The sequence below is a fragment of the Silene latifolia genome, chromosome 5, assembly GCF_048544455.1.
Source record: "Silene latifolia isolate original U9 population chromosome 5, ASM4854445v1, whole genome shotgun sequence".
NCBI lineage: Eukaryota > Viridiplantae > Streptophyta > Magnoliopsida > Caryophyllales > Caryophyllaceae > Silene > Silene latifolia.
The window spans coordinates 28369689-28384695 of NC_133530.1; the positions used below are offsets into that span (position 1 = coordinate 28369689).

General features: G+C 38.0%; 1 protein-coding gene and 1 non-coding gene across 2 annotated transcripts; both read right to left on the reverse strand.

The window, feature by feature from the left end:
- Positions 1-2092: 2092 nt before the first annotated feature.
- TRNAM-CAU (transfer RNA methionine (anticodon CAU)) lies at positions 2093-2179 on the reverse strand. The gene is given in 2 exon segments: positions 2093-2128; positions 2142-2179. It is a non-coding gene; the product is annotated as a tRNA-Met (tRNA).
- Positions 2180-11096: 8917 nt separating this feature from the next.
- On the reverse strand, positions 11097-14498 carry LOC141655135 (uncharacterized). Its single transcript, XM_074462228.1, has one exon. It carries the CDS (start codon positions 14496-14498, stop codon positions 11097-11099), a length of 3402 nt encoding a protein of 1133 aa, XP_074318329.1.
- Between the last annotated feature and the right edge of the window lie 509 nt (positions 14499-15007).

The window sequence follows — 15007 nt, forward strand, 5'->3', positions numbered from 1 at the left end:
ATTAATTCTATTTAGAATAATTTATTTGACCAATGCTACACAATTTGTAAGAGCTTTTCTTACAAAATTTGGCCGGTATAAGTTATAACTCGTTCATATTGGGTTCATCGCAGACCGTATCGGGCCGAGTTGGCTGATACACTTTATAAATCGGTCGTCTATAGAGTTTTTTCATCTGACGAGGCTTTAGAGAGCCTGATCCGAGAGATGATCTCTCTGGAACAGATGTAGCGAGAAAGGCAATTGCTTTTTCATCTCAGGAGGCTTTAAATACGGTATTAATGTCAGATTATGGACGTACCACTGAAAGAGCTTTATTTGACAGGTTATAATTCTAGCTAGATAATGTGGTTTGAAGCTCGAACTTTCGGATATCCCTCCAGAAAGTCTCATTTCAGACGGGCTATATGTGACCATTTTTAAATACATTTTACTTTTTTTAATGGTCGCATACGGCCCGTCTGAAGGCTTCAGACGAAAATGGCCGTCTGAAAGGAGGCCTACTGAATTCTGTGTTACTCTGACTAGCCGACAAGGTGTCGGATAGTCGGATACAGCTCTTTTGTGAAGTTTTCTATTTTGAGGCCTAAAGTGAAGTATCGAAGTGTCTATGTAACATAGACCAATATAATTGTTTTTAATTTGCCGAGCAGCTGAACTGCCTGTGTTTCTAATATTATAAAATATCAAGTCAATCGATAAAAATATCAATGCAGTTCTCATCATGTGTCGTTACAAAATAGTCCGTGTTCTAGATGCATATCAAGGCTCCATACATTGAATCCTATCTCACCACTGGTAGGGCTCGTAGGAGTTACTAGGCCGCTGAGTAACGTTGTTGCTTTTTGGGTATGGTTTTCCGGTATCCTACATTCTAATATTTATTTGAAATATACGTTGAAGGTCCTGAGATATGTCGGAGTTGTGGATGTATCTAACTGAAAGGGGCTAGTGAAGCTTGGCAGCTACAAGAAAGATAACCCATTCGCGCAGCTTTCAGGATCAGAGAACATCATATTGTTCAGGACAGAACGATACAAGGAGCAACCTCTTATAGTACGAGGACCTGGTGCTGGTGCTGCAGTTACTGCTGCTGGTGTATTTAGCGACATCTTACGTTTAGCCTCTTACCTTGGCGCTCCTTCAAAAGGCAATGTAGGACCCTGATCAGATGTCATTTTTTTTTGCTTAATTTCCTCTCATCTGTATTGTTCAAACATGTATAATGTATGTAACTCGTTAGTCGTTACGTACAGGACATAGTATCACTAGTGCTGAAATAAAGAAACATTGTTGTTTCAATCACCTTGTGACTTGTAAGATTTCCAGAATAATGCTCTGTTAGATTTAGATCATTTGGGTTTAGACAGTATGCTGTATAAGATTGTCATTGAGATGTTGGGAAAGAAGCTCAACAAAAATAATTAGATCTGCACACTAGTATAGCGGATTTAAGATTTCAGACTTTCCTAGCGATTGGGAGACTAGAGTATTTACTACGGAGTATTTGTTAACTGGTTGCTAGGGATGTCAATTTCACCCGCATCCGATCGAAATCCGATCCACCCGATCCTAAAAGATGGATGAAAACCCGACTTAAATGGATGATGGATGGATGACGGATGACACGGATGACGGATGACGGATGGGTTGGATGAAGAAAATTCACCCGCCATCCATCCATCACCCGATTTTATTACTTTTTATTTAATGTTTTCTTACATATAACACATTATTTAGATATAAAATATTCAAATTTTCATAATTTTATACTCTCAATATAGATATTTTGTGAATCTACTCACTTGAAAATAAACTAAAATAATAATCTGACTTTATTTTTGTAGAGAATAAAAATTTATTATTTATTTTAACTTGAAACATATAAATTCACAACACCGGTTTATTACCCGATCCACCCGTTTCATCCATGGATGATGGATGGATGGATGATGATGGATGATATGTTTCATGGATGACGGACGGGTTGGATGAGATTTTAAAAGAACGGATGGATGACGGATGAGGCTTCACCCGACCCGAACCCGATCCATTGACATCCCTACTGGTTGCTAAGTAAAATAAAAAAGAATGGGGTGAGAGAGGCTCGAACTCTCGACCTCAGGATCACTCAACAAAGCTATGAGACCTACGCGCTAGCCAACTGCGCCACCACCCCATTGTTGTATAACGACACTCCTGGAATGAACCAATTATAAACTACTTACCATCTTGTACATAAACATAGCGTAAAACGAATCTAAACATAATCATATAAATAGGTGAAACTTGAAAGTAGTTAATAAAAAAACCATTTTACAATAAATTTATGTATGACCGGCTTACACAAGTATTTGTGCTAAAAAAATGTTACCAAAGTTTTGTTGATTAACTTAGGTAAAATAACAAAGTCTTACTTGGTAGTATTGTACGGTCTTTGTTGTCTTTCTGTGAGACCATCTAAAAAAAGACCGTCTTAATTTAAAATTTCTCAAAACTTTCTTTTATTTACACCTCTATTTTAATCGGATGGAGGAGTCATCTTAAATTAAGACGGTATTAAATAAGAATTAGTTCTAATTCATTGAGTATGGGATCATATAAAACTTTGTTTGAGTAAGAATAGTTTTATGTTTTTATTTTGTTATATATAACAAGAAATTACTGTGTACACAGAGTTTATCTCATCATCATACACTCAACTAGAAAACATGTTTTATAAATAACTAAGTTGAATCTTAAATTTAAAAATAAGAATAATTTTATTAATTATACAACTAAAAGAAATACAAATGTTAGGTAAAATTACATGTTGGAGAATAGGCATGGATCTGAACTTGTTAAGTTATCTCCAATTTATTTGGCCACTTGAAAAGTATAAACGGATACATACAATCCTAATCACCTAAAGTTTGGAGACATCTTTGGGTTTGTGCCCATACATCACATATGTGAGTGTGTTGTGACTTGTGACCCATTTCTTTTTTTCTTATATAGTATTTGAGCAATATAATAGAGAAAAAGGAACATCGGATATATTACCTTCCACTTTTTTATTTTTGAGCATATATGTATATTTTTTAAGCTTATTACCTAAAAATTTATTTGTTTTTGAGCATATTTATATTTTTTTGAGCTTATTAAAATTTATAAGTTAGATTTTAATTTTTCCATCAAAACTCAAATTTTACTAAATTTATATGTAATATTTTTAAATTTTATTGTAATTTTTTAGAACTTGATGTTTAAGTGAATAAACTCAGAAATTTTATAGTAAAACTCATAATTTATAAACAAAACTCAAAAAAATTATATAATGCTCAGAAAATATAGAATTGGTGGTAATACATTAGATGTAATCCACATACTGAATATAATAACCAACCCTCGATTTTTCTCAAGAATGACATATTCGTCTTAAAATTAAAACGAGTTAAATATCTAACACTCCTGATGAGACAAACATTTCATTAGTCCTAAACATTCTGCTTTTGTTCCATCGATCTTATTTGTTCTGTTTTAAGTTTACAAAATTTGTGTAATAACAACTGGACATGACCAATTGACCACCACAATGTAACACTGCTCCATACCATTCATAGTTCCCTTTGGATTTTTGTGAAAATAGTTATCTTTATTTCCTATGAGACTATAGCAACTTCAAATGATTTAAGTAAAATATGCTAATTATTGTTGGAATTATTTCCTAGATTTACAAACAATGCATGTTCTTCTTGTTATATGTTATGGAGTATGGACCATTTTATGTTATGTCTTTCTTTTTAGTTTCATCAAACACCTGCACAACGAATCTCATGTATCAGAAAGCCCTAAAGTGTGTGGTCACCCTGTCCTACAGCCTTTTCTTATGTTCGGTTAAACAATCGCAGAGCCAGAATTTAAATGCAGAGGTTAAAACATTGACGGAAAAGTTGAATTACAGTAATGCGATAAAGTAACTCAGTACTTAAGAGTATGGTAGAACATAACATGGGTCAATCAGGTAGTAGTAAATCGATGTGATTTCTAATGTAATCGTCATTAAGTGTCATTTTGTGTTGAACACACATGGATTAGACTGTTTCTCCATCCTGTTAAAAAATGTTATTGTCAATGATGATGGCGCATAAAACATATCCTCCATCCTGTTAAGCTCGCGGCCGTCATTTTAGAAAAAAAAACATTGGCATTTGCCTGCTATAGTATGGTCCAACAATGTTAAAAATAATTCTTGAATTGTGTATCTAAAGTTATGGCTGCTTCAAGTTGAATTTAGCTCACTTCTATGGACCATCACAATTTCGACTTTTGCTGAGGATGAGACATAGCTTCTGCATACCGATTATAATACCGATGTTTCTTGGTATAATCTTCCACACTGAACTTGGAAAGTAACGAGAAGGTAAATTGACATGAATTTATAGAAGCTAAACTAAAATGAATTTATAAGAGCTAAACTGAACTTATAGAAGCTGAATTGAGCTTAAAGATAGTGATTTAAGTCCAAAAGAATAAGGCCTGAATAGATTGTAAGCGAAAATATAACATCATGTCGATGAAACGGCCATGAGAATGATCTTTGAGACAAGGGTAATGTTGTAGGGTGTAACGCGATTACCAGTGTTTCCGACATTCAACCAATGCAACGTAGATCATTGACAAATGATTGCTACTTGTATCTAGTCATTCCAGGTTACAAATATTCCTTGTAAAGTATTTAATATGGTTTCTAATTCTTGAGGGTACTTAATTTATTCTACCAAACACGCACTTTTGTTCTAGCAACATACATAGGTATCTAAATTATATATGGCTTTAAGACTGTCCTATAATTCCTAGGACTACAATACAAAATAGCTTAGTATTGCTATAAGAGAATGATATTACCACTCTAGCAACAGTCTTATTGTTAAGTTTGTCTTACGGTGTGAAACGATCATTTACATATAAAAACACTCATTTATTGATAGTGATAATAATAAATGAGTTTTTAATCAATAACAGAACTGTTTCACATTGTAAGACGGTCTAGCTACGTACTTGTTCCTTGTGTTTGCATTTGACGGTTAACTGGGGTCACAATGTTGATAAATGATATAATTGAACAATTTATAAACAAAGAGGACATTCTAGGAACTCTCTAGATCAGTACATAGTCATATTTTCTTGTAGTAGTAATTGCTTGTGTCACTTTCATGAATCACAATTAAAGAAAATAAGTTACTTAAATTTTGAGTACCATATTGGAGAAGCGGTGTTGTCGACGGTTTCAAATGATGACACGTTAATCGATCTTAAATCATTAAATACAAAATTCTAGTTTCGTAATGTAAATTATATTGCTGAGTGTCAACATAACAAAAAGATTAAAAGAAATGATTATTTTTGTTTGAGTTGGTCTTGCATAAAACTATTGGATGATATAACAAAATTGGTGTTGTTCTCGTTAACAAAATTCACCCTGCTCAATCTGCATGGCTCGTGCTTAGTCTCGTTGGAACGGGTGCGATGCTGCCGGGAGTGTAGTCACATAGTGACTAGTAAGCTCTTGAGATCCACAGATTTCGGATAACGTTTAATTATTAAATTCTTTGATTCGAAAATTTCATGTCTTTAAGAAAAAACATAACCATTACATCAAAATTAAACCAAAACTCTAACAATACTGACTACGCCACGGGAGGCAACACAAAAATTTCACGACCTCATTGTCGTCCCTAATTATTATGAAAAATAGGGTAGTTGAGATATGAGTGACTGGTGAAAATGCATGATTATGTGCTTTATAACCAAGCATACGTGTCTAGGTTATGATAATCAACCCTTTTCACAAATTCAACCATCTGTATTAGACCCCACAAAATGCAATTAGTCTCCCTTAATCACTAATTAGAATTATCTCGCAATGTTTCATCACAAACTTAATTGTCAGTATTAACTAATACAGAAATTGAATTGGAAAGGGTTAAATCACAAAAATACTTCTATTCCTAGCTTTTATTCTTCCTTTTTTGCTGGATTTTACTTTAATTTCGCATCAGTAATTTAATTTTTTTTGGCTCAAATAAGAGGACTATGTCCCTGTTCTTTTCGGCTAAACTAAATTGAATGGGTTGAACTGAACTGAACTAAAATGAACTAAATGGAGCTGAACTGAGTGAAGAGATGAGTTGAACGCCACTGAACTGAATGAAACTAAATCGAATAGAGTTGAATAGAACTAAAATGAGCAAATTAAGTCCAAAAGAACATGACCTATGTCGCCGGTAAGAATTGGATCTCCAACCTTATAAATTTACGGTTGGAGTAAGAAAGTTCTTACCACTTAAGCTAGCTCTTCCTCTTATCGGTAATTTTCTTTTTATGTGGTTGTTTTACGTTCGTCTTAGGACTCATTTTAGCTAGGATAACACTGAATATGGATGGGATTTATGAGAAGTTATTTCAAAATTGGTGAGCTAACCTTTAGAAACAAAGAAGTTACTTTAATTACCCTAATTAACCAAGCACAATCTACCCATTGGGAGAAAGAAAAGAAAATGTATATTATGTACGTGAGGAATCAATGAACTTGAATATGTAAAGGTTCATGCTTTCTACAAGTTTGATGTTAGGTGTTCAAGGCCTTATTTGGCAATTGGACAAGTTATGTCAACAATCCCATCTATATTGAGTCGGATCTAATTAAATCAATTGTTTTGTCAAACCGACTATCCGAGGTTGTCTTAAGGGTAATTTTAAGTTCGAGACGATAATCTACACTTGGGAAATTGCTTGATCAAATTGTTGACCTAATTGATTAGTCATGTTTAGTAACCCTATTACAAAACTAACTTATTCTCAGGTCATTATTAATTCATGTTAAATAAAGTTTGCTTTGATTTCTATATATTTACAAATAATATAGATTAAGACAATTTTCATATCGAGATTATTTAAATTTGAAACAAGCCAGTTTAATCGAGTTATTCAAAAGTGACAACCCAACAACAGAATAGAACTTAAAACCGGGGAGCTCCCGGATCCATAGTATTTGGCTTTGAGCCATAATTCATAAACACATTTAAGCTAAACATGTTTGTTGGTGAATTATTAGTCATGTGGTTGGTCAATAAAGTGAGACCATAATAATGCATATTAAGTCTTAATATTTGTTGGTTAAGATTTCATGGGCCAAAAATTATTATTATTAATACCATATTATATTACTCCTGCGTGCAACCGTCATAAGCTGCGATGGTTAAAAAGTGATCACTTTATGATAAACCGTGATCATTTTGCGTTAAAATGTCACCACTTTTAAAAATAAGTCAATTTATAATAAAAAAAGATGGTCATATTTTATTATAAAATGATCATTTTTATATGATCGGACCAGACTACAACCTAGTATATAGTGTGAAAATTATATAGGGAGAAGTTGGTTTTCTGTTGGTGTCCCATGCTGAGTCAATCCCACGCATAAGCACCAAGGAAGTTGGGCCTATACTTTATGTGTAGCTGAAAAAGATCAATTGTTATGATGGAAATGTAATTACTCTTATTTCTATAACGTACAAATTTGTCTGCTCATGATTTTGATAGGGATCAAATATTGTGCCAACTTCTATATCAAATGTACCCACAATTTGGTGACCCGACTCTATCAAAATGATGTCTTAATGTTAAAATTAATAACCATGACGATTGGCCAACTCAATGAAAAAACCATCCCAAAACTTGAAAAGTTTTATTCGATAGAATCTTTAAATTCAACTTCGATTAATCACATAGATAGTCTGTTACTTTATCTGACGAGTGGATCACAAATTTAAAAGTGTACAACAACAACATTACCCTAATGTTGTAAGGATCACGCAAGTTGCCGCTTAAGAGCCTAAGAACTCGCTTAAAAAGGTTAATCTAGTTCATATCAACCACTCATCGAATCATATTTATTTAAGTAATTACATTGAGAAAATGGGCAAAAATATGGTAATTTTGGATGTGAGGGTAAGTAAGTATACACATGTGACATACCCTACTTTATTTGAAGTACACATCTTTATACGCAAAGTCATTAAAAGCTTTTCAATCCCAAACGTTTCCTCCATCCCTAAGAACTCTTTTAGAAAAATGATATTATGTGAATCTACTCATGTGTATTTGAAGATGTCATTAGTATATATATTACGAGTAAGATTTAAGGGATGAAGATTAGATCTCACAATTCATCAAAGACGTGCGTACTATTTTGATATTAGGTTGAGGAGATATAATTATACTCACATTCCGGTGTTTATTTCATTTTAGGATGTCTTAACCAATTGTTTGTCTTTTTATTTTAAAAATATTTTTGATGGGTAATTTGATCCTCCACAAAAGGTAAACAAGTGACCGAAAATGAGGAATATTTTATACTTACGTGAATTATTGTTCTAAATAATAAATGTATTTTCTAAGTCATGATTTTTTTTTTGGTGTTAAATGAGCTGTAAGGACATCACAATTTTGACGGGTGGGGAGATTTAAACCAGAGACCTATTATCGATTTATACCTCCATCTAAATCATTAAACTAAGATCTTTTTAAATTGGTTAAGTCATGAATTAGTAGGCCACAATGTAATCTTTATTTTAGGCCTGTTAGTAACCGTGTTTGCTTATATAAAGAAAAAGATAGGAATATCCGACCTTCCTAGTCTAACCGTAAGAGACACGGATTGAAAGAATTTGTTGACTTAAATGTTGACGAGATTTGAACCTTGATCATGAGTATCATCCCTCATGACTTTATGAGTTATTCTAACTGACATGTGCTAGCTTCTACCTAGAGCTGATAAGTTTGACTCGACTCAAACCCGAGCAAACCCACCCCGAGAGAACCACAAAATATTGGTGTTGCGAACTGAATGTAATACCCGCTCTGTTTAAGGACCCGTTGACTGACTGTTTGACCAAAGGAGACCCGTAGCAAGGGATATGGGAGAGGATAGGAGACCTACGTTACTGGTTGCTTGACCTCGTGAAGGTTACTCGGCCGAGTAGTGAGAATACTCGACCGAGTAAGACTTACTCGGCCGAGTACGACCGAGTATCACGTCTGTTAACGCGTTATTATAAAACGCGAGATCGTAAACCTTATTTCATTTTTCGACGGTTCTTTTATCTTTCTAACCCTAATCTCTCTCTCTCTCTCTCTCTCTCTCTCTCTCTCTCTCTCTCTCTCTCTCTCTCTCTCTCTCTCTCTCTCTCTCTCTCTCTCTCTCTCTCTCTCCCCCATCTTTATACTCTTTCACTTAGCTTAGACACTAACCCAAGAAGGGGGATGGTTCATGCTTGGAGTCATCGAGTCGGGATGTCATCATTGCCGACTTCGGTCTGGGTCGTCTCAAGGTGAGTTTATGTTTCGTCGTCATCTTTCAATAAGTTTTTGGGTAGTCTAGTAATAGGATGTGGTTAGCACTTGTAGGATTCACAGTCTTGTTTGGCTAGTTGTTGGATGTACTTTCATGAAATAGAGAAAAGGTAGGGTTTTCCTATTTAGTTGATTGCGTAATTGATTTAAGTTGATGATTGTAATGTTGTGATTTAATCGATATGATACTATTGTTGTTGATTGTATTCTGGAGTATTGGAGTTGAGATGGATTGATGATGTTTGCGAGGTGCGTCCTCAGCTGAGTAGAGTCACTTGCGGGAGTGGCTTCACGCCCCTGATTCGCCCTTTGTGGAACCTTCCACGATGGGATGTGCACATTAATGAACATGGGTGATCGCTCGTGTGATGAGCGTGGCTTAGGTGGGCAAGGCTGCGGTCCCCCACTAGCAGTGAGGATTATCTGTTGCGGTAGTAATCTGTAGTCAGTTATGAGATGTGATTGGGAGTTGGAGATTGATGGTGGAACAGTTGTTTTATCTTTGTTGTATTTGGCTTACTTTAATTATGCAGTAAACTGACCCCGTTGTTGTTTTGTAAACCTGTGGTGATCCATTCAGCGGTGGTGAGCAGTTTGTTTAGCAGGTACAGTTAGTCTTGATGCTCGCGGAACGTGGAAGAGAATCGAGTCATCACGCTACCGAAGTAGATATCGCTGTCACTCATGTCTAGTAGTCCTTCCAGTTGTTTATGTTGCATCTTTCTCACGCTGGTTTATGATGTAAAGTATAAAACTATTTATAAATGTTCTATTATTGTTTATTTGATCTGCTTACCTCAGAAAACCAAGATGGTAGCACCTTTATACATTGGGGCGGTCCTTGGTAAGGCATCTTGGTGTATGGAGGTGTTACACTGAAACCGATCCAACCCGACCTGATGATGACCTGTAACCCGACACGACCTGATAATCAATGAGCCGAACTCCAGCCTAATCCGGCCTAGTACTAACCCGATTAAATTGATAACCCGATAATTATTAAGCTTAATATTGATCAAATTGAAAACGATTTATTGTCTAATTTGATACTTTGAGCTTAATAATGAAGTAATTAAACCAAATAATGATCGAAAAACTAATTTAATCGTTAAAAATGAAGTAATGCGATAAAATCGGTAGACCCGATAATCACGCGACCCAAACTCGACCAAATCGGATACATCATTTGACCAAAAATGACCCTACCCGATAACGACCTGACTCAAACCCGACTCGACCCGAATAAATAGGTTGACCCGACATAAATCGAACCCGTTTTAACCCGACCTGACTTAACCCGACCCAAGTAAACCGATTACGTACCACCTATACCTTCTACGGTTCTACCCCTTCATGGTCCACACTCCATGTCAATCAGTTAAGGAGTACTAATTATAGTAGTTGGTAACGTAAAGCCAATTCTAATATTATTTTAAATCTTCATTAGGTTTTTTAAAAACTTGATGATTAATTAAACGGATTTTATAACCTATGTCCAGTGGGTATAGGATAAGAAACCAAAATGGAAAGAATTAAATGTTATTTTTATGGGAAATTGCAATATACTATCACTTTTACTCCACTTTACAAGAAACACATTTAATTATTTTCAATTTTAGTTTCTTATCCTATGCCTAGTTGGCATAGGTTAGAAAAACCCATAATTTTTTTTTTTTTTTTTGAAAGGAGACTCGAAGTCTCTACTGCATTAATAATAAATCCGAAACAACCGCATCGTTCGCGATCAAAGGCAATCCCTCTGACCACACATACTTGCCAACTACTCTAGGAAACGGATGCGCTAGCGCATGAGCCACTCCATTGTTCAAGCGACTCGTAAAAGACCAAATAACAGAATTAAAAGAGAAACATAAAGATCGAATGTCATCTAAAACTAAATCAAAAATACTTCTGCCCGAACTGGATTTCCTCAGTGCTTCAATAACTTGTAGACAATCGCTTTCGACGATAATGTTCTCGTGGCCTCTTCGCCGTGCTTCCTTAATCCCTTCCAGAACCGCCACCGCCTCCGCAATGTGACTCTCCCACAGCTGCTCCAACACATGCGTCGCTCCCCAAAGCACCCGGCCCCTTCCATCTCGGCACACCATACCCAGATTCACACCCGCCCCTTCTTGAACACCTGCATCCGCATTCACTTTCACATACCCTTCTGTAGGTGCCACCCAACCTCTCCGAGGGTTCTCCCTCCTCCCACCTCCTTCCTCATCCCTTGTACCCCGCCACACATATCCCCCACCCTCTATCTCCTCCATGACTCCTCTTACCCGCTTCACCACACTATCTGGGTCGACCTCCCGAGCCTCAAAGATAACCTTGTTGCGATGCTCCCACAACGCCCAACAACCCACCATAAACCAACCGCATTCCCTCCCTCCAAACTCCTTCCACTTCGCCTCAATCCAATCCCGCACACTCCCCCCTCCCGCATCCATCTCTTCCCCTGCCAAACCGAGCCCCTCCCAAACCCTTTGAGCCACCCCGCAGTCTCGGAAAACATGTAAACTTGACTCAAAACAAGAATTGCAAAAGGAACAGAAAGAAGACTCACCTCGAACTCGAGTGGCGATGTTTGCTCTTGTTGCTAAAGCTTCGCTGCACAGTTGCCAAAAGAAAAGCTTCACTCGAGGCCACACCGGGATTTTCCAGAGCCTAGTCCACAACCATTTCTCCCTCTCCCAATTCGACACTCCCCCCACTTCCAAGAAATCACTTCCACCCGCTAGCAGTCGATAGGCCGACCTCACAGAGAACACTCCGTCCTTTTCCGCGCACCAAAACCACTCGTCATTAATAGCACTCTCACTAAGACGGATATTCTTAATCCGAGCTCCTTCGAACCCCAAGAAAATATCGTCAATCAGCTGCCCATTCCAAGCCTTGCCACCATCAATGAGCAGGTCCGCGACCCTCATATCTGCGTGCCCCGGGGGTTGGGGTGTAATAACCCTTCCCATTTGATTCGACACCACCCATGCATCACCCCAGACTCGAGTAGATAACCCATCTCCTATACGCCTTCGCAGACCCAAGCCGAGCACCCCTTTCGCCTCCCATATACCCCTCCAAGTGTAGCTAGGGTGATTGCCAATGTTTGACGACAAGAACTCACCATTCGGGTAATATCTAGCCTTCATAACACGAGCCCATAAGCTCTCCGTCTCCGTCATGAGTCTCCACGCCTGTTTACTCAATAGAGCAAGGTTAAACAGCTTGAAATCACGGAAGCCCATCCCTCCCATTCCCTTGGGCTGACAGAGCTTTTTCCACGAAACCCACGAGATACCCCTCTTCCCCTCCTCATGTCCCCACCAAAATCTCGACATCATACTTCTAAGCTCCTCACAAAAGTTAACGGGGATTTTAAAAATACTCATAACATAGGTAGGGAGTGAATTGGCAACAGCCTTTAAAAGAACCTCCTTACCAGCCCTAGACAAAATCTTCCCACGCCAACCTTTCAACCTTTTGCTCAGCTTGTCTCGCAGGATGTTAGTGAGCACCTTCTTAGAACGTCCCACCACCGTAGGAAGCCCCAAATATCGCTCCTGCTCTTCGACCTCAATAATACCCAACCTTGTCGCTAGATTACTCCTCTTCGTTAGGGGCACCCCCTTGCTAAAAGAAACGGTAGTCTTATCAAGATTTACCAGCTGACCAGAGGCATATTCATACCGTCTCAAAATATCACACACAGCTGCAGCTTCCTCCTCTGTGGCTCTAGTAAAGAAGATACTATCGTATGCAAAGAGTAAATGGGAAATTTCTGGTGCCCCATTCGAAATCCTGACCCCGTGGAGAGCTCCATCAGCTACAGCTTGACGCATTAAACTCGACAAAACTTCCGCACAAAGAATGAACAGATAAGGGGATAAAGGGTCGCCCTGTCGTAATCCCCTAGTTGGTCGAAAGGTACGGGATGGGTTCCCATTAACCAAAACCGAGAAAGAGACCGAGGTCACACAAGCCATAACCCGATCAACCCAATTTCTGTCCAAACCCATAACGCAAAGGACTCTATAAAGGAACCGCCACTCAACCCTGTCATATGCTTTTGCCATATCCAATTTAATCGCCATATTTCCTTCCACCTGTCGCGAGCTCTTCATAGCATGAAACACCTCAAAAGCTATAAGCACGTTGTCCGATATTGTTCTCCCAGGCGTAAAAGCCCCTTGATTCTCCGAGACGATGTCCCCCAAGAACTGCTTCAGACGATTTGCAAGGACCTTCGAGACAAGCTTGTAAACAACGTTGCAAAGGCTAATCGGCCGAAAGTCTCGTATTTTATCCGGGGCCTTCTTCTTTGGGATGAGAACAATGTTTGTTTTATTAATATCTCTCGGAGACCGCTCACCTCGAAGGATAGCAAGGACAGCTCGAACCACTTCCTGCCCAACCAGACTCCAATAAGTTTGATAGAAGAGGCCATTCATACCATCCGGACCCGGCGCCTTCAAGGGGTGCATTTGATTCAAGGCCTCGAGCACCTCCTCCTCCCCGTAATCTCTTCGCAGGCCTTCGTTCATTACCTCAGTAACACGACCTCCAATTCCCGTCAAGACATCATCGAAGTTGGTGGGATTCGAAGAAGTAAAGAGAGCTTGAAAATATTCCATCGCCACATTAGTAACAGCCTCGGTACCCACCCTTTCAGCCCCTTCATCATCAATTAGCTTTGCAATATAATTTTTCCTTTTCCGTTCTCCTGCTCGAGTGTGAAAAAACTTGGTATTTCGGTCCCCATCTTTAAGCCACAGCGCTCTTGACCTTTGTCTCCAATATTGTTCCTCCTGGCGACGAAGATTGGAAATTTTCGCCACCAGTTGTCTTCTTCGCTGCACATTTTCCTCAGAACGATCCCCTTCATTAAAACGTGCCAGCTGCTTCCTCTTCTTCTCTATCTCTTTGCCTATTTTGTTTATATTGATCTTCTGCCACCCTCTCAATTCCCGCGCACATTCATCAAGGACCGCCACCAAGTCACCTCTTCCCCTCGCCACCCCTCTCTCCACGGCATCCTCACTCCCCTCCTCTCCAACCCAAATTTGTTCAAAACGAAACGGTCGCACTCTGGCCATTAGTTAAATATAGAAGATCATGTTCATTCCATTCTTTTCTTTGTTTTTATTAATCAATTATAGTCCAAGATTCTGCCTGACAAAATCCTGCAAGCTTAAATTATCAACTGCCATTAGTGGTCACTAATTAGATGTTTTGTCCATAATAAGACCACATTATTTGGGTGATTAGTGCATTCACAGGCCAAAATTTCTCAGTATATTTTATGGAGGTGTACATCATAACCGATGAAAATACTCGTTTATTTCTCCTAAATTCTAAAATTTTTACCATTTTTAATTTCTCATTGATCAGGACATATGATGACGTCATAAACTGGGTCAGGTTCTCTCTTTGGAGTCCTAATGCATATACAACAATAACATTACCTCATTGTTTCAATGACTTCCGCGAATTGTGGGGTAACGGGGTCGGATGTACGCAATTTTGCCCTTCTGTTAGTAAGTAACATAAAGAGTCAGTTTTCGAATTACCCAATTTGGAAATTGCGTCGAAAACTACATCAAAG

What these genes read in the sequence shown, in the direction of transcription:
- LOC141655135 (XM_074462228.1), bottom strand. Translation starts at nt 14,498, where the DNA reads ATGGCCAGAGTGCGACCGTTTCGTTTTGAACAAATTTGGGTTGGAGAG.